The following is a 20,903-nucleotide window of genomic DNA, read 5'->3' on the forward strand; positions in this document are numbered from 1 at the left end:
GCATCCTCCAGGCCTGTCCCACAGGCAGTGTCAAGGACAGACCTGAGGAGCAGAGGACCGAGGCCACCAGATTGCCCTTCCCCTCTGCATCTCGCCTTCTTTCTCTCTCTCTGTCTGTTTCTCTGCGGCCTGATCTCGGCTGGCTCAGCGAGGCAGAAGAGATCGATAATCAGGTGGAGCGTTTAAAATCCCCAGCTCTGGAGGCTGGCTCTACGCTCCTCAGAGCCCAGCGGACCAACGCATCGCTCAGGGCGGAGCAGCTGGATGGATGGACGAGTGGGCGTGCAGTGGTCGCACCTGGTCATTGAAAGGTTTGTGATTTGTGACAGTAAACAATTCAATAGCACTTAGCGAGACACAGTGTCTAAGGGGCGTAGAGCCAGACTCTTCACACACATTGCCATTGTCTCAACATGTCACAGATCAGTGGGATGCTGGCAGGTGCGGCAGCTGTATAGACCAACACACCTTGGTAATGTATCTCTCTCTAAGGCAGCACCAGTTTTACTGCGGCTATAGACTGTTAGTTATAGAATAAAGCCGCAGAATTGGCTTCAAAAATAAAAAAAATCAAAGAAACTGGCATTTACTATGATTGTCAACAGCAGTGTTCCTCATTTCCATACAGTAGGCTTGGCGAAGAAGCCTGTACATGATATGGATGAAGTGTGCAAGGAGGATTTCAGTCCTGCCGCGTGTCTCCGTGTGTGAGTGACTGATCACAGTCGAAGTGGCTTGTGTCTCTAATCCAGTACCACTGTTAGACAGTGCAAAGACCCAGCTCTGTGTACCGCAGCACGGGCTGATCAAACCCATCCTGTGACAAGCAACCTCTTCAAATGACGATGATTTCCAAGCTCTGTGTCCTTTAGGCTCCATATTAGATCATCTTCTGACACTACCGAGTCTGGTACTTCATCTGGGATAAAGATGATGTGCAAACCGACCCGAGAGGCTGGGAGTCAAGGGTAAACGAGGGGCTAAGACAGGGGTACTGCGTCTGATTGGCTGACAGCTGTGACAATTATCGTGTGGTATATTATAACCTTATGCTAAACATAAGATTTGATACAGTATGCTGCTTGACAAAACACTTCAAGAATATTTTACCATCAGCTCAGATGTATGTCACAATCACACATAATACATAAAATGAGCCAGTTTAGAAGGGGGGAAAAAAACACATCACACAGATCATACAACACATCAAAAATAGAAAGCATCCCATCTGCTTCAATTTTTGGGCCTAAGTTGTCTATCCACCAGCTTTTCTGCAATAAATATATCATGTTTTATTTACAGGGAACCTCTGGAATTATCCGCTGACCTATTTGTTAAAACGGATTTTTTGCATACGCTGTTATTAACAAGCTTGAGCAGTGGCACAAGTTTAAGTCCTGACAATCACCTAAGCCACTCGAAAAATACACAGCTCAAAACAGATGTGGACTAAACATCTAGGACAGGTTTAATTCTATCTCATGTAGTCTTTGACCCAGATAAAACTGGCGTTACGATGTGACCTAAGATTAATATTGAATTATGGACTGAATATAATTTGCGGCTGTTTACACGACAGTCAATCTGTCTTCCTGGAATCCTGAGGCAGATAAGTTTGCTATAATGGCATTATCCAAATCCTGAAGTATAGCAGACGGCACTTGTCTTGCTTGAGAAGCCACCTCATTTCTTTATTTATTTTTCTTTCACTCATTCTGAACAAAGGAAAATATTCTACCAGGAATTGAATAGCTTAATCCTCTTTTCACTCTTCCCAGTAGCCTGAATGGTGACAGATTAACATCCTGAAGGTTTACAAACCCAGCCATTTGAAAATGTAATTGCTGATGCCACGCTGCATGCATGTGTTTAAGTTAAGAGTTAATATTAAACCTCGAAACACACACACATGCACCTGAGCGAGGAGGGATGTGGGCAGCCTGGGCCGGACCCAAGTCGCCGAAAGCTCTGTCACGTTTGTATCCAGGAGTCGCAAGCTGTCCCAAACCCTCACTAGGCGCCATAGTTACTGTTCACTTCTGCTAATTATTACAGCCAATCAGAGGGGTTAACGGGGCGGAGCCTGGCCAGACCATGTTCCGGGGCATTTAACAGCTGGCTGGAACGGAGGTGAATGCATTACACACTGCCCTCATCCAATAAAAATAAAACACCCTGACATCTGAGGTGTACTTAGCACTGAGGGGAGGGAGGATGTAAGGGAGGCAAGGAAGAGGGAGGAAGAAGAGGGGTGGCGGAGGGAAGGGGGAGAGAGAGCATCTGATAACATGATGTCCAAGTGCCACCTAGTGACAACTCTCCACCTTCTCTGATCTTTCCAGAGCATCAAGGTTTGAAGTAACAAAGGGCAGAGGGACTCAACATCAAATTATTTCAAGGACATCTCTACGAGCACCAGTCCTTTTGAAGTTCAAATAAATCTTTTCCAGTTTCAAATGTAACTGTATACATTTCTTAAGAGTATATTCTAATTACATCTTTTCACTTCCAAAACACTGCACCAGCCTTCCTCAGGTGACCCTCGCTGTCTGTGCAGTTGTGGGAGCGGGCCCGTAACACTGCACTGGTAGGCCGGTGGCCCTGAGCTCCTAGGTCCCCTCCCCTCATTAGCCCAGGTATAAATCACACTCCGCCGCTGCCCAGAGGTGAGAGGGATGAGAGTGGAGGTGAGCTTGAAATAATGCTTATGTCACGGCAGGTCAGCCCTCCATTATGGCCGTTTCAAAAACTATTAATCTTGCTTGTAGTCAGTGGCCTAGAAATAATTACTTCATCTAACCCATGTAATACAGCATGACCAGCAGTCGAGCCTGGTCAATTTGAGGCTGGGGAGGCAGGATGGGGGTGGGGGGGGGGGTGTGAGGAGAGAGAGAGATCAAGACAGAGAGAAAAAGAGAGAGAGGGCAGAGCCACAAATTACCAGGCCCTGTCTCCTGCTACTGGGTGACTGATGTCCTGCTCACTTCAGCTGTGGCCTTTTACACTCTCAACACTGATTTAGATAGATACACACACACACACACGCAGGCAGATCATGTACAGGCGCACGTACAGTATGTATGCACATTAACGCATGATTAAAGACACACGCGTGGAGCAGGGAACACACAAATCACATTATTTTAAACAAGGGTTCAAAACCCTTCGCAAAGTAAGATCACAAGAGATAACAGAGAACTAAATTTGTTTTAATTAGCACGCAAGACCGGCCACTGACCACTACTTGAAGTGTTTTAATATTCCATTTAATTAGCATAAACTTGGGGTGACACCTGCTATCCTACCTGTGTGAACTTTGCATTTAATCCGAGTCACCCACATATCGGTGTTACCAATGATTTGATTTGATATTAGCATTTTATCTGTATGTAGTTGTGTTCTTTTTGTACCGATTCCTACCAACTGCTAATTTAATTCAAAAATACACTGCTTTGGCACTGATGCAGCCGCCTTTTTCTATCTGTAGTCACCTGATTGGCTGCAAGTCGTGAGTATTAGCCTATCAACACTTCAGGATAAATGCTGGTTTAAGTTCTCTTTTAATTTACATTTCCATTAATGGCATTTCAACAAAGTTTCGTGTTGGCGTTTGTGTTATTTCTAATTTTATTACAAAGACTGTAATTTTTACTACAAATGTATATAAGTTGCAAAGTCTAGTTGATTTCTAATAATCAGTATCAGCTCCAAAAAAAACACAACTGCCGACCCTTAATCTGGAAATTATCTGACTTATTAAAATTATATATATGCATTAAAAAAAACAGCTGTAATATGTCCAAAAGTAATTTTAAATGACACACAGGAATCCACACATTTGCAAACGTTGGGATTTTGTGAGCTCGCACACATCCACCACCCCACAGCCCCCGCTACCATTCAACAGTGGCTTCACAGCAACCGCAGGTACAATCACCTGTCTCCACGGTGGAGAACTAATCCACCTCCCGACGTCGATAGAAACACAATAAAGATTGCCATTGGAGAAACCCACACTGAGAGTAAACAGATGAGCGAGTGCAAACTCAGCCTCCATAAACGTCACAGGAAGTATGTATGGAGTGACATAAATAAATGCAGCCCTCCAGTGGCTGTCACAGCTGGCATTGCAGGTGCAAATTTAATTAGTCAAGGTGAAGTCTCCCTTGTTGTCTGGAAAGGGGGGGTCCTCACCATGCACGACTGTAAACATGCGCTATATCCTAATCAGGTGTCACCGCGGCGTTTGATCAGCCCGCGAAAACTTGTCACGAATCCCCAGCAGAGAGTGGGCCGACGGGGAGAACAAAGGAAAAGAGCTGTCATAAAAGAACAGGGAGGTGGTGGTGATGGCAGTGGCGGTGGATGAAGAGAGTTTGCCCATTAGCAGTCTCTGTCGCCTATCTCTCTCCCACTTCCCTTAACGTCTCCCCTCCTCTGGCTTTCTTTCTTTCTCCATGTGGCTACCTCCAGCATACACCTCACTGCATCCCGCCGCAGCTCTGCGCCTGAAAATCTCAACCGCAGCTGTCATGCTCATGCTTCACAACCGCCAACAAAGCTTCCAAAGAGAAAACCCCAAAGTAGTACGCTACTTTTGTTTACCTCCCAAAGAACCACACATGTACAGAGATACAAGCTGCGCTCGTTTTGTTTTTATCAAGCACCATTCTAAATAGTTGGGTCCTCGTGAAAAGCCTGAAGAACTAGAGGCAGACGTGCTGCTTCTCTTCCCGCCCAGCGCCTCCAGGCTGCATCGAGGCAGTGCAGGAACACATGTGCCATTAGATACTGTTTACCTTTCAGTTTGGATGATATTGAATACATTAGCCGATTGAACCTCATAAGAAACACAGGCGAGTGACAAGGCCCAATCGTCTTTGCGACTACCATGGTAACTGAGATTACAGGCTAACAAAGAGCAGACAGGGGGAAAAAATATTTAAAACCCGAATAGTGATACATAAATTAATTAAAGGACAAAAAAACAAGTGGAGAATTAAAGTTGGAACATCTGTCAGCGACTTAGCTTCCCAACGTAATACCAGTGTTAGAACATTTATACCCTTGAAGTTAATGATCCCCTCTTTAATTGACAGTCAAGGAAAACTGGCTGCGGCAGCATCCTGCCGAGACACCGATAAGAGCCCCCCTTCCCCCCGCCCAAAAATAAAATATAAAAAAAAAAAAAAACAGTTTAAAGAACCTTGGCACTAATCCCTATTGTCATCCCAGCGCAGCAGAAGGACTTACAAACACAGATAACTCCGCTGAAGCTGTCTATTTCTCAGGAGTTATGGGGACAGCCGAGCCGCTGCGCGCCTCAAATCAGTCACTCAGATTAGCCCAATCCCTCTGTGCTGTCAGTCAGCCGAGACACTAGCTTGTCACCGCATTTACATGAGTCCATCTCATATGTGACAATGCCCCCTATATATGACAATGGCTGCGAGGAAGGGGTCCACTCGCTCACAGATAGCAGGGTGTACAGTACGGCAGACGGGCTGTTGTTGGATTAAGCTCACGGCGTGCGCAGTGCTCATGTCTTCGCTGACACTCCAACAACAAGTTTAAGGAGTCTTAACCATTTGCTTTTTTTTTTTTTTTTCCTTCCATAGTGGGGAGAATGTGGGAGATGCATGTCAGATGAAACACGCACATACACCTACAACGACAAAAACAGATACACGAGCATACACGCACACAAGCACGGGGATAAACTTCAAAAAACTTGGAAGTACATGACTGCGTGAAAACCGAAAGCTTACCTAGTGTATGTCTTCCCCAAAGTTTACTTCCAGAATGACTGTAATCCACCTACTTCGCTTAACGCGATAAAGCTCAGAGAACAAAGCAGAAAACAACATAACATTAACTACGTGGTGTAGAAAACACCGAAATCAGGCTCCATCTTGAATAAACACAGCAATGATGGAAGTTCAAAGGCCAGCCCCAAAACACATCTCTGAAAAACAAACGAGATAAGACGCTAACTTTGGGAACGTCAAACTAATAAGGGATTAATTCCTGCAGCGTATGAGTTTGTACCTTTAAATGAAAATGTGTGGTGGGTGAAGGCACCTGAGAGCTCACAATGTGCTGACTACTTTTTATGCTTCTGTGGCTCACTCCACTTCAGACAGTCCTGCAACAAATGACAGTGGATGCCCTCTACATAACAGGGCCAGGGCAAGCATGACACAGGGGTTGACAACTGAACCCTCAAACTCTCTAACCCCTACCCCTGCCATGGCACACGCACACACCCACACACAAACAGGCCCGAAAACAGGCCTGACATGACCGCTCGGCAGCCCTTCCTCACCCCTCCTTGTGTTTTTTCTCTCTCCATCTCACTGGAGACAACCCTCAATTCAGGACCGTTTTAGCCAGGCAAGTGGATGTGACCCGCTGCCCCCCAGTCAGGCTCATCTGAATAAACAGAGTTGAAGAAACAGGCAGAGGAGGGAAAATCTGCCTACATTATGATAGGAAGAGAGAGGATGGGATTCAGCCAAGGGGCTCCTTTCTTTATGCACGTTTGATCAAGTGCTTGACAGCACCGGTGGATGGAATTACGGACTGCTGAACAAAAAGTTGCGGCGTGTGTGGAAATGGGTGTGTGTGTTCGCGCGGCTCGGTCCGGACAGCTGGATTTCCGAGGCCTGACAGCGTTAGGCTTGTGACAAGCCTGCCGCGCCACACCACCACCACATACAAAGCGCAAGCCGCCTACTAGCCTTCGCAGTCCATCACTCAGGACGGCCGAGGGAAGCGCCGTGAGAAGAGGTCAGACGTGGAGGAAAAAAAGGGAGGGAGGAGAGGATGAGGAAGCCCGAGGAGGGAGGGAGGGCTGGTCAGGGGTTAAGTGTAGAGAAGACAGCGATGAAAGGCAACTGTCATGCACCAGTGCTCGCCCAGGAGCACCTGTCTCGAGAAGAACATGCAAAGTGTGCCGGTCACGTCCTGACAATACCCCCACTTTTTTTTTTTTTTTTGTCTGCACACACACTCACACATACAAGCTCTCAGGAAAGGGCTGATGCTCCACCGTTGGAAAGGCATCGCCTGTCTGACAGCATGCCAGTCAAGCTGTCGTTGGCTCCTTCGCATATGCAAGGAAAAGTTAGACTGATGAAGAAAAAACACACGGGGGTTCAGAGAAGGAATCACTGAGACATGAACAGACCACCTGAAGTGAGCAGACACTTCTCAAAGACTTGATGCAGAGTAAATGCTGGAACGAGCAATACAAAAAGCTCCATGAAAGCGAATCCGGGATAACCAGGACGCCTGCTCCAGACTGAAAGTTGATGTGGTTAACGTCCTCAGATGGAAGCGGTTACCTAAAGCGTGCCACACGAACCCAAAATCACTTTTCAAAACTGTTTCGCTATTTCTGTATTCCGTTTGATAGGTTAGAAAAGATGAGGATGAGTTTTTTTTAGCTTTGCGTTTACTAAGTTTTAAACAGAACCCTTAAGCCTGACACTACTACTATCATACTCTTCCCATAAAGTAGCACAGTAATAAACAACAGCATATTATGTTTACAAGTATAAAACACCTGAGGTATTTTGTTAATGGCGGTTAGCAGCGGAGTCCAAGTGCATATCCAGCTGGCTAAGCTAATAGCAATGCTAAAATCTGGCTCCACGTTGGGCCTCTACGAAACGAGAGCCAAATGCCAGGTATTTTAACACACTTTCATTGCTCACGTTTATGGAAAAGAACTTATGATGTACAAATTAACAGTTACTATTTACAGCGTCTCGTGAACCTGGTCTCCTGCAGCTTTTGTGAATGAAGGGTTTTGGACTTTCCATTGAAACCAGATGTGGTGCAACACTGTAGCAGTAGGCCTTTTTACTTTATTGGAAAGGTGAGTCATTACAAAGGGAAAATAAATTCACAAATAAACAGCACCAAGACTGCCCTGTCCTTTGCAGGTGGCTTTGCATAGTGAAATTGTTTTTTTTTATTGGCGTTTGCTAAAATTAGCAGCAACCACGGCAGCTAGGATGTGTTCTGGGTAGCATCGATTACATTTTTTTGTTTGTTTGTTTGTTTGGAGGCAGAGACTGAATAGGTCTGCTTGTTTAGGGTTTTTGTTCTCTTAGCATTTATACCAACAGCAGCATCAACACACATAAATGGCCTGTATAGTGAAGAGGATACACACATACCACCTACACAAAACCCAACCTACAGTGCAACACACACACACACACACAACACCAGAATGCCAAACAAACAGAAATGGAAAATAACAGCTCGCTTGGATCATAGCCTCGAGTGGCTAATGAACCCCCAGGAGGCTCTAGCCTCTGTGTATGAGGTGATAGGGTCATTCCCATGTTTATTCAGCACCAGTCCAATGAGCCACCACCATCTATTGATTGAACTGATTATTCTATGTCTCTCTTGTGACGGGACACATGCATGACAGATGAACCCTACTTGGGCAGGTCACACTCGATGTAATCTCATTGAATCTGACGGCTGATCTGGTTGCCCGGTTTGCATGATCCACGCCGCGGCCTTGTTTGCGAATACGTTGACATCTGCGGCTAATGCCTCAACACTAATATGAGGTGCTCGGTAGGGGCTGTCAGACACATGGGCTGTCAAGGGCTGTTTGGACAGTCGTAGTGACTGCTTCCATAGGAGGAAACTCTCTAGGTGGTAAGCTAAACATAGCATCGCAAGTTAACTGTTGGTACCTAAAGTTGTAATTCATTGTTTTCAAACACTCAAGCTAAGAATGAAGCACAGATTCTCCAAATGAAATATGATTTGCACCACCCTGGATCTCATATCATCTTGTTTGATGCAACATACAGTAACAGCCAATCAGTCAAAGGTGACGGCAGCTTGTGGTTGGAGGCAGCTTCTCCATATGGCCTCCTCAGGCACAGCATGATTCACAATGGCATCAAAACCCGTACAGCAAACCAAACTTAATTTTTTTACCACACAGCTACATCTAAATGTTTGGTAAACCACACATGGGAGCTCACAGCAAGTCATCTTAACTGGGTTCCTTGAGAAAATGCAGGCAGAAATCTGAAAGGCTGATATTGTTCCAGGTGCAAACCAAATGTGGACATCATGCACCTTTAAATTATCATGTATTCAATACAGACCCGTATTAAAAAATGACAGGTAGTGGTCAAGGAAAAGCATGCAGGGTTTTTCACATATGTCAAAACAGTTTGTAATCTACAAAAAAAAACATCTTATGCGCAATAAACAGCAACTCGGTAGATCATTTTTAGGGAAGTCTCGCTTATACTTAACTATTTACAGACTGAATATAAACATATGTATGATTTTTTTCCATTTTTTAATGTGGTTATTAATTAATTATAATATTAATATTAATTTTTCCAGCAGTGGCTATTATACAACAAGACCTACTATCTATTACACAAACACTCCAAATTATAAAGTCTTGTGCACGAAATCATATGAAATAAAATAACGTTATATTATGAGTTGAATTCTAATACAAGTTACAGCATTCTTGCCACAGTTTTAGTATTCTGGCTGAATTCATTTCAAGAAAAGCTTGACTAACCAAACTGATGTATAAACATCTCAATCCAACTATATGAGCAAAGATCAAATAGGCAAGACGAGGTAAAGACATGTAGAAGAAAAGCTCAGCAGCAGACTAATCAGCCCCCTCCAACGCTCACGTAGCCGATCAATGAAAGACCTGAGGCCGCCTTGGGCCTGCGCTATATTACACACCAAAACTTCATATTCATTCATTGATTTTACTTTTCAGAATAGTATATCATTGAACTCCAATGGGAGCAAAAAATGGAGGCTGGGGCTGAGGTCAACTCTCACATGGACGCCTGGACAGATGTTTGCACAATATTGATGGCACACGCAGAAAGAAATGACTAAATATCTGGATCAATAGCTCGTTTCCCTAGCTACGACAGGTTGTTCTTGATGGAAATATATAAATACTTCTTTATGGCGACTGAAGTAGCGCTAACGAACAGTGCTAAATGCCCCCCTTAAGGTAAACTCTTTGATTAGCCAAGGCCAGGGGTTACAAGAGGGCTCTCCCGATGCAAGGATGCCACGTTTCCATTGGCCTAAGGATGCTAATGCACACAGGGGCCCAGTAAAAGGAACAAGGATATGACAGGTCACAAGCCCTGGGCAAGTAGCCCTGACCCTCCTATTCATTTGTAATGATGATGGGAACAGGCCACACCATTCTCGGTCATGTTCAAATAATGCATGCCATGAATAATTTAGAAAATCATTTCTTCAGTTTTCTGTAGTAATCACAACTGGAACTGGGAAAATTCTTGGGCTTAAAGTAATAAATTTGCATCAGGAGTTGTCAAAAAGAGTTAAATGCATCGAACATTTTGTAATGAAACCGGGCCAATGCATCCTGCTGCTGCAGTTGATGGCAGAAGAGCTGCCTAGTCTTATTTACAGCACAACACAATTACTGAGAACAACACCCAACCTCACAGCTTCCCCAGCTCCACAGTGGCCAGTGGGGCCATAAAGAGGGAGGAACCACATCATTGCCTGCTCCTTAATTAAATGAAAGCTGTTAGGTTCATTTGCCTCCCTTTTTTACACATTGAACTAACCAGCCCACCGTTGAAGACCTCCCAGACGCCATCCCTGCTTGGCCCTAAATCATGATTGGGTGAACGGCCCAGTGGGTCCCTGCTGGACACGCAGCAGCCGCCCAGCGGCAAGGCCAGCGCAGGGCGTGCGGTGGATCGACACCTAGCCAGCGATAAGTAATTCTGTAGAGGATTAGCAGCATGATAGCCTGATCAATACTGTGTGCTCAGGCCATTAGGAATGCAGCGAGGAAATGACCCCCTCTGGTAATAAAGCAGGGCATCTGGGTTCTCCTTCATTTGCCAGCTCCATTAGTGTAATGGTATCATTATCTGCCACAGCCGTATTTTTCGGAGTCCTGGCTTTTCCACAGCTCGACCGGCGGGGGTCTGATGAAGCTGTGAGAGCCCCCATGCCGAGTGTTCCCCTTTCTACCATTCTACACCGAGTCTAGGTGTAAATCTAGCTCTGTTGGAGCCTATGTGCTACCCTGCCTTAGGTATCCATACCCATGTTTTATGTCAGCACCTAACACTATTTCTCCATTATTGGCTCATTAATAGAGCAAGCAGCATGTAGCTTGGGTTTAGAGGGAGAAAAAGATGGCCGGCAGAGCGCAAAGCTGCTGAATGTGCTGAATCTGACACCCCCCTCTTGCTAAAACACCAGGCTTGACATGACAGGACGTCGGCATTAGTTGCCATAAATCGTTTCCTTTACACTAATTCGCCAGCTAACATTTTGTGGGGGAGAATTGATTAACCATGTCTGGATGTGTGGCCACATAATCAGCTTTTACCTCGCTAGTTGTTAATTTAACAGAATCGCCAAGGGAAACACAAACCATTTTAATGAGTGTTTAGAAATTAAATACCCTAAACAGCTTGCACTAGGTGCCACAACCAGAGCAAACCAATGAGGCTGATCTAAGCAATGGGCCGGGCTGAGCTCAGGACCTCACAACATCTGGTGACCCTGTGTGATCATTACTTAGCCTGCCGCTCACACACACACACTTCCTGTTTCGACACAGCACTTTATACTTGTCATCACTCCCCAAATGGCGTGCTTGCATCAAAGACAGCATTAGAACATCGGGTTAAGGGACAGGGTCAGTGCTGCTTTCACACTTGCCAAGGCATGAGTGGAAATTCATCCTGTGATGACAAAACTGATAAAACATAATGAAATGGTTTAAATTCTTTAGGCGACAAGTGGAGCTGAGTGTTACTGTGATGAGAAAAATCACGAAACATTGCTACTTGAGAACCCAGGGACAAATTCACAGAACATGTTTTCTAATTCAAGCAACAAAGAAAAGTGTTTTGAAAAATGTCTGATGGCTCTATCGTCTGGTCCGACTTAGTCTCATCGAAATAATTACGTGTTTCTCATTGCTTAGACCATCCGAGCAATGAAAAATGTCTAATTATTTAAATTCCAACCTGATATAAATGTGAACTCGTGACTGGGGTGTGGTTAGTTTCCCACATGTTCTAATCTATTCTATTTAAATATATATTTCGAATACAGAGAGGAAGAGCGAGACGATGGCATCCCACCTGTCTATGATACACTGAATCGCTGTGGTGAGGATTTACCGAAAAGATTGTGTATTCACTGGGCACTGATCTGTTAGGGCTTGCATTCCATAACTCAGAATGACAGTGCACCCATCATAGTGAATCTCTCACTTTGTGCAGCATTGCAAACGCATTCACTCACTGGGTAAGACAACTATCATATCCAAGGTATTAGTTAACGTAATAACTGTATCATTATACAACCGCTGATATTATGAAAACTGGCCAAACTGCATGCAGCTTCTTCTTTGGCTGCTCTACAATCACACAGTCATTTTGCAATTACAGTTCCTCTTGCTCATCCTTTTATTTATCTAAAGAGAAAGGAAGCTAAGCCATTAGGTCTGTGCAGTGCTGCCTGACTGCCTGAGGGCCAGCTGGAATGAGTTCTCTCTCTGAGCCGCTCATCTGGCCGCCATGGCTGCTTTCATAAACAGGAGGAACCACGTCCTACATAGTTTCACTGCTGTCTAACATGATCCAAACACATGTGCCACGGCAGACGGCGTCCAAGTCGGGAGATAAGAAGAGAAACAGACAGAGAGGCAGACAGACAGACACTAAGAGAGATGACTATAGGTGAAAGAGCTCAGGATGCCTTGGGCACAGCAGCACTGTCTCCATCCCTTCCTTTAGTGTCTCCACGAACTGTAAAGTTACACTAGCATGCGAACGGCTGATGAAGCCCAGGTAAAGACAAAACACACCCACCTCCGCTCACATCAGGTGGAAATCATTTCACCGCATCTACAGCTGGATTATTAGCAGAGGGTATCTTTAAGAGCAGCATCAGCGCTACATGAGCTAATAAGTTATCATTTCTACTGTATGTCAGAGCACAAGTTATTATCCAGTGTATCTGGAGTACAGCCTGAAGCAGCTGTTGACTGCTGGCCTGGCAGCTTGCCAAATCCCAGATACACTACACACTAACTTTACCATTTGTTTCCACTGTTGCACTGAGCTGCTTCGTTGCAGCTACACAATTAACAACTGATTCATTGTTTGCTCTTCAACACACCATCCCAAATGAAGCTTCAATTCTGCCTTTTGTTTGCGTGTTTTCTTTCTTTTCATTTTTGTTTTTTTTAATGAAATGTTACCAGCTAACCTATAAAATAGTCATTTCCTCATAAGTATGCTGCCCTGCTCTAATTCATATCGTATTTCCATTTGACATGGGATGTTGCCAAGACGTTATTTTGCAACCTACAGCTTCTTATCAGCGGGGTACCTACGTGATAAAACACCATTTTTTTTATGTAACTGTAATTCTTCATTGTGGTAGACTGGGGGAAAAAATGGAAAACACAATAAAGGAAACAGGCAAGGTGAGGTATGCGCTGACATTCGCGGCTCTCTAGCCTTCAAAATGCAGCCAGCAGCATCGCATAAGGAGCATTAGATATTCAACGAGCGACAGGGCTTAGAAATATGCCAGACCTAACGGAGAAAAACGCTATCAATACCTTTCTTCTCTTCTCCCCCTCACTGTCACCCGATCTTTTCATGTTCCTGGAGTTGTGTTTACACTGCCTCGCTTTCATTAGGGGAGACGTTGGATGTTGTAGTGCACAAATAATCGGCATGTCGGGCTATTTTCGTGTTAGAACGAGCACAGGTAAGTGCCGCCGCTTGTTTCGTCTCTTTGATAGCCCCACCGTCAAGGTTTTGTGTGTGAAATGTGTTTTGGCAGCGAGGCTTTTGAAGGCGACAGTAGAAGCAGAGCGATGCGAACTACAAGTCCCAGAGTGGACGCGGGCTGGCGGCGGAAGTAGCTTCGGCACGCTCTAGATGTTGCACTGCGCAGGTGCGGCGCAGGTACAGAGCTCCACATAGCACACAGGCTGGTCAGCATGGGTTTACATCTGTGATTGAAGTTTTACTGCCCTTAAAATGGCTGCTGCATTAAAAAGAAAGTTGTGAATGACATATGTGAAAGCAAGAGCAACATTATTATTATTATTATTATTATTATTATTATTATTATTGCTTATGTGGTTACTCATGCTAGTGGTAGTTGCATTGCAGTGCAGGAAGTTTTAGAGTTTTGTTTGAGGGGGGATTGTTTTTTTTTTTTGTTTTTTGTTTCTCCAGTAAAGGGGTTCAAAAATAATTTCCTCTTCCAAATATGCTGGTCCTCATCATAAATATTCCACATGCTTCCCCTTTTTGTAAATCAAAAGCAGTACCACTTTCATCTTAGACTATGTGTAAAAATAGCAATCACGCTTTGAACGAGCTCCAGTTCAAGTCCCGCCAACCTTCTTTCAACTCTCACATGCATCTCAAATCCAGGTGCCTGCTTCCCTGTCGGTGTGGGCTTCCACCACATCAGCCCTTTTAAACTCACCACCGATCATGAAAGTGCACCGTAAAGCGTCTATACGGCTGCCTTTGTGCATCACCCGCAGTTGCCCTCCGAGAGTCGAAACAGATTGCTCATAACATAGTTTGAATAGTGCTGAAATATGTTCTGTCCATTGTTCCTATCAAAGCACATGTGAAATACATGAGAGAGTTTCACGGATGGAGTGGCGTTGGCGGTGGGAGGGCGGGGCGGGAGTGGATTGCAGGAGTCTGAAACACCTGCTACATATTACCATTACAGACTTTGATCAGTGTCTTCATTAGTTCCCTTTGTAATCTCTTTTCTTTTATGGTAGAGCTGACCCAAGCGAGCCGGGTACAGTGATTTAACACACATGTTTCCTTCACCTGTCTTGTAAAATGCTCAAAAGCTCTCCCACTTTCAAAGATGTCAGTGTCTCTGGCATCCCTTACTAATAAACGGTGGGGGTTCTTTTTGATTCCTATTTATAACCTACATTTCCTCTCCTCTGTCCTGGTCTTCCAAGGGGAGAATATGTTTGAAAAATATCCTTGGAATCATATTGTGAAAACCAAATCCATGTGCATGCATGTACGTGATTTTTCTCATGAACACATGTCAGCCAATAGTGTCTTTTTAGAGCTTCTATCATGGAAAAAAAAAAAATCTTATGATGTAGTAAATAATTATTTTTTTTTATCTTGCAATGTCAAAATCTGCCTCCATCCACCATGCATCACCCCGATCCATCATTTACAATATGTTCCCTTTATGCGCCAAACTATCATTCACATATTCCCACTGTCAGTCATCTTTATGGTTAGCATTTTTTAGAAACTGAGTTCCCCGCCTGACGTTTTCGGCTTAGTTTGTCAGATGTGGGGCTCTTTGAGTGAACATAATGTACAGGGCCTTTAAAGGCAGACAGGCCCTTAACTTGTCCAATAACTCCTACAGTAGCTTGGGTTTTAATTCTATTGCTGGTGGCCCTTTGATGGGAGGGCGTCAAAGACCTCACAACCTCTATGACTGACGAATCAGATCATCGTATGTGCACAGTGGGCCCTATTAAATTATTCACAATATATATACCATTAAAGCCATGTTGTCGAGGCCTTGGTAATGGAGGGTGGTGGAATATCATTTCAGAGTTAGTGTAGAGGGAACTGCTTTGATCATGCAGCTAGCAGCAGCAGGTTAGGTTGGTTTAGCATTAAGAGTGGAAAAAGAAACAGCTAGCCTGGTTCTGTCTGAAAGGAACTCAATGTACACACCAAACTGTCACATGAATGCATTACATCACATTTGTACATAAAGTGAAGTGTAAAAACAACAAGATGCAGTTTTATGGTGGTTACGTGTCAGAGTACAACAAGATTCAAGGAAGTCACTTTGCTCCCGGCAAAGAAATGGCCTGGCACACTAAACCTTAACATGCAGTCCCTTTGAGTCATGAAGTCCGTTTTGCTAATCTTATTGCATCTGCATGTAGTGGTTTCATTGGCTGAATTAGCACCACGGCAACTTTTCTGTAGAAGTTGCCAGCACATGTTACTACGTTGGAACTAACAACACTTATGCATCACTTTCAACAAGCCTGAACTTCATGCAGTTGTATTAACAGATAGGCACAAACAACTTACTTCCAGCTGTTTGTAGGAGTCTTTCCTCTTTGTTATATTTGTGCATCATTAAACAGTAGCAGGATCTATATAAGTCGCCAAAGCAAGAGAGTTGCATACATTTACATGTGGAACATCAGGAGTAATTTCATTATTTACTTTAATTGCATATTATTGTTGAAATGGAGACAGGATCAGTCAGTGTCTAGCAACAAGTAGCGCTGTCTGTGTTTTTTTTATCCCATCAGACAGGTGAGCTGCCACACAGTTACAGTTTATAAGCTGCGGTCAAATTATTTGTTGCAGATTTACTTTTTTGTTTATTAGTGCAATATTATGCATTATGTCACCTGATGCAACATCCACTTTTTGGCTTTTTCCATTACTGTCATGGGACTTTCTGAATGAAGCTGTGAGGAACATTAAAAGTAAACGACAGAATGCGCTCACTTTAAAAGATGGATGAAGCCGGCAACACTGTGTATCCCATGTACGAGAAGGCTTTTATCTGCGCTTTTGTTTTTGCAGAAAATTAAACAAAAAAGAATATAATGTATGATAATTGGTGAGGGTTAGATGTGGCAGTAAGTAGATTTTGTTACATTTCAACAGAGCCAGACTAGTAATTTCTTTTTCCAGTCTTTGTACTCGGCTAAGCTAAACAGTTACAGTACTTGTGGTGTCTCTTTATTTGCCAGACAGGTATGAAAAACGGTTTCAAGTTTATCTAAGTCTCAGCACGAAAGCACATAAACACACTTCCTAAAAAGTCTTTCTTTTAATTATTTTCAGAGCACCGTCATAACCTGTCATTGAGTGTTTAGAACGCTGTCTTCAAAGTTATAAATGTTTTCCTTTTGTTCTGGTCATGTCAAAAAACTTTCTTTTTAATCCACACCACTACTTTCAATGCATATTGCTCCATCATTACAGTATGTTACTTTAGAAAAGTAAAAAAAAATGAATCAAACTATCATTCACATGTTCTCACTGTCAGTCATCATGATGCGGAACATGTCAGAGAGAGGCAAGTTCTCTGGATCTTTTTTTGTTTGATGGTCAGATTTGAGGATCTGCGAACAATCATAATGCACAGACTCTTTATATAGAGACAAGCCAATTACCTTCTTCAACAATGCCTGTCATTTGTCCGACAGTGAATCAGGCTTTAAAGCAGGCACCTCTCCTCTTATGTCTGACCTGTGGGGCTCGGCAGAAGGCAAGGTCATCCTTGTACGCGCTCTGATGTGGTATCATATGGGACGAAGGGGGGAAAAAGAAAAAAAAAAAAAACATCACTTTGAACTCCTTCTATCATCGTATAACCCTCTCTACTGATCTGGCCAATGTGTTTGCGCTCACGATGGGGATATGTTTTCTGTTATTGAGCATTGCATCAGCGCTGGACGACCCTTTGACAAGGCTCCCTTTTGGTGATATAATGAGCATCTAAAAAAGCTGAGGAGGAATAAAAGATGAAGAAAACACCGTGCCAGAATGTACTAAAGCGTTGTAAAAGAAGACAGAGACCATTGTGTTGTGTCTATATTAAAACCAGAGCCCACAGCCCTGCAATCATCTCTTCCCCCATGCTTCAAACTATTGTGTTGCCTGAAAAATCTGAAACACAATGGACAGGCCTCTTTGTGAATAATAATATCTTTCCGATGCACTCTTCTATTGGACCACCTAGATTTTATTATTGCGTTATCAAGTTGTGGTTTCTGTTTCAAAGAGAGGAAGCAAACTACTGGGAGAACTGAAAACAATACAGTCAAGCATTGTCCTGCGCCACACAGGACCTCTGGTGAAGGTACTGTTAAGAATTGTAAACAGCATTTTTCACTCACCACAGCTCCGGCCAGGGACTATCTTCGGCACTGTTCTGCCCCCGTGAAGACAAGCTCGTTTTTGATTTTTATTTATATTGAATGAGCATATGGAGCAAGTATGTGCCTTCTCTGCTTGCTAACCTTCAATTCTTAGCCTTAGGAAACTGTTATTTGTCAGTGCTATAAAGCAGATTGCTGCCCAGTGGTTTCAATTAACATCAAAGAGCTCTTTGCAGGCAGTAATAGTTATATCAAAATCTGAGATGTATTATTTAGGTTGTGTGCTGGGGTCCTCCAAACGATTATGTCCTTGTTCAGAGGAGGGATTTTCTTTTCTTGCTGACTTTTTCCATTCCATATACTCCACCGCCTTCGCCGTGTTTCTTTGAAGCAGCCCCACATCACTCCTGTGCAGACTCTTTGTAGCACCAGGGTACCTGTGTGGCTCACACCCGGTGGCCTATTAGTTGCAGGACATAAAAAGTGTCTCGACAATGGTGATGAAGAAGATTAAAAGTCCTGTGTAGCGAAGTGGCAGATTGTCCAGAGTCTCTGATGTGTAGCTGTTCAAGTCCCAGTGGAGCCGCCAGTCGGTTTTGTACTTACGGTCCTGTTACTTGCATTATATATATTTTTTTTTTTTAAAACATCAAAAGTTTGAACTTTGTACAAAGTGCAAAGTTGACGACGGGCATTTTCAAAAGTTAGAGAGTTGTTGCTTTTTTTCATTATATTGTGGATCTAAATCATTTCAGTGTCACCCAAATTGGGCCCAAAGGGGAGATAAGTGAAGGAAATCCATTCCTAAAACTGTCAAATTTGTACAATGAACAATATGTGTAGTAATTAAATCTACATGTAACAACTTTTATTTATGCGTGTACTGATTTGGGGCAGGCCTCGGCTACAATAGAATGCAGTAAGTACATGAATTGTTTTTATCCTGTGTCATGCTTCAATTTAATACATAACAGTTTTTTCTTTTCTTTTTTTTTTTTTTCCTTGTTGCAGATTTTTTTTTTCTTCTTCTTTTGTGCACATTTGTGACAAGTGTGTTTAGGACAGAATAAACACCAGTATTGTTGTGAACCCTCTGTGCAATCTATCAGTCCAAATAACCTGCATGTCCTGCACAAGCCCTTCAGATACAGAATCACCTGGACTAAGTAGCACCTGCTGTCTGACTAGTATAACCACCTTTCTTCAATTCCCCAAGAAAATAGGTGGAAAAAAAAGATTCTGTGAAGAGTTTTTTTTTTTCTTTTTTTGTCCAACTGGACTGGAATCGTTAAAACTCTTGCAACCCCGTGGCCGAGGCTTAAAGCGCACAGAGGGGCTTTTAAAACGGTTCAAAAAGTACATGGACCATTCAATACATGTTGATTAAGCCTCAATAAATGATCGTATAGCACCGCAGGAAAGAGCCCTTTGGTTAGCGAACAGAAAGAGCGTGCAGCCTTAGCCTAAGATGTGGTACACCTCCTTGCCTGGGATCACTTCCAGACACCGAAATGAGGAAGCGCTTTGCTATTGCTGTGATTTGAATACCATGATCACTGAGCACTTTTATAAGAAACCCATTAAAAGTGGGGTTTTGACATACAAAAGAGCCCCTGTTTAAATCTCACGCACATTGTCAGGCTGAAAGACATCATAAAACTCTATACGGAAGCATGCGTCCTCCGTGTGTGTCCTTGCCTCGCGCGCCATCAGGAGGGAATATCTTTAGTCGAGGGAGACATGACCTGTTCTCTGGAGAGGCCTGTGCCCTACAGCTCAGCAGCGTGCTTCAGATTAATCGCACATTTGTTCGGCATGATACAATCACCCACACCAGACTTAACTTCTAACAAAGACGTCTGCCTGAAATATGCTGATTTGTCGAAATGCTCCGCCATCTAAGAAAATAAGTCGCTCTGAATGGGACCAGCTGAGGTGGACACAATGGCCCAGTGTGACCCCTCGCTCCACCTGCTCTTGACAGTGTTTATAAAGTGCCAACTCCTCTCATTAGCACTCCTATTACCCCAGAGTTATAGCAGCCCTGCAGATCAAACGCAGGCCGGGGCGAACAATGGCTGAAATGGCATTAATATGATATGTAAGAGTTCAGCAAATATTGAGCGAGATCTCTTTGATGGGGACTGTTTTACATTAGAGGCTTTTTATTGGGGCTTTTCTGGTCTTTAATGTGCATGTTTTCCCCTTGAGTCAGTGTTACCAGGTTTAGGTCCTCGTTGTGTGACCGGTCGCTGAATTCAGTACAAGGCGCACATGCTGCGTACATACGGCGGCAATTTTAAGTACACACTCAGGACATATATTGGTAGTACTTTGGGAAAACAACAGTGAGAGGTCTTTTCATGTGCAAATCAAAATACCCTCCGGGGTTAATAAAGTTCGATTGTATTGCACTTAAATTTTCTGCCCATTTGTTCCTAATAAATGTGAGACTGATGGATGTGAGGCTGATTCAAGTTTGGCAAGTGATCAAGAATTCATCTGACAGCTCACACTGTACCCAAACCCACCAGTCTGACCACCGACATGAACGCTGAAACGTGTTTATTTATCCCCGCACATTTCTTCTCATTTCCAAATTAGCTGACATTGTGGAGCGTGCTGATGGTGACAGGTACATTTAACGCTGGCTGAAAGGTTTAAATCACACCCAACGTCCTGTATACAGAGCTTCTTACATTCTATTTGAGGCCGCCTTCATGTCTAATTACCGCACATCCAGCTGAATGGCAGGACGGTTTACAGTAGAGCACTTTACACTTTGCTCCTCACACCCACCCGTAAAAGGTTAAATAGGGAATTTGGTAGAAAGAGTTCATCTTCTTTTCTTTTGTCTTGCCTCGAGGGATGGAGGCGCAGTTCAAGACGGAGCGAGGTGCACGAGAGTGCAAAAGGCACAACC

The 20,903-nt window shown here is 43.7% G+C and overlaps 1 protein-coding gene across 1 annotated transcript in view; it reads right to left on the reverse strand.

Annotated features, from left to right (window-relative positions):
• fto (FTO alpha-ketoglutarate dependent dioxygenase) overlaps positions 1–13,783 on the reverse strand; it is a 118,690-nt gene extending 104,907 nt beyond the window's left edge. The window contains exon 1 of the mRNA XM_008284487.1: positions 13,664–13,783. Within this exon, the coding sequence (XP_008282709.1) occupies positions 13,664–13,783 (120 nt within the window). The remainder of the gene's footprint in view (positions 1–13,663) is intronic.
• Between the last annotated feature and the right edge of the window lie 7,120 nt (positions 13,784–20,903).

The sequence above is a fragment of the Stegastes partitus genome, unplaced genomic scaffold (genome assembly GCF_000690725.1).
Source record: "Stegastes partitus isolate 25-593 unplaced genomic scaffold, Stegastes_partitus-1.0.2 Scaffold361, whole genome shotgun sequence".
NCBI classification, from domain to species: domain Eukaryota; kingdom Metazoa; phylum Chordata; class Actinopteri; family Pomacentridae; genus Stegastes; species Stegastes partitus.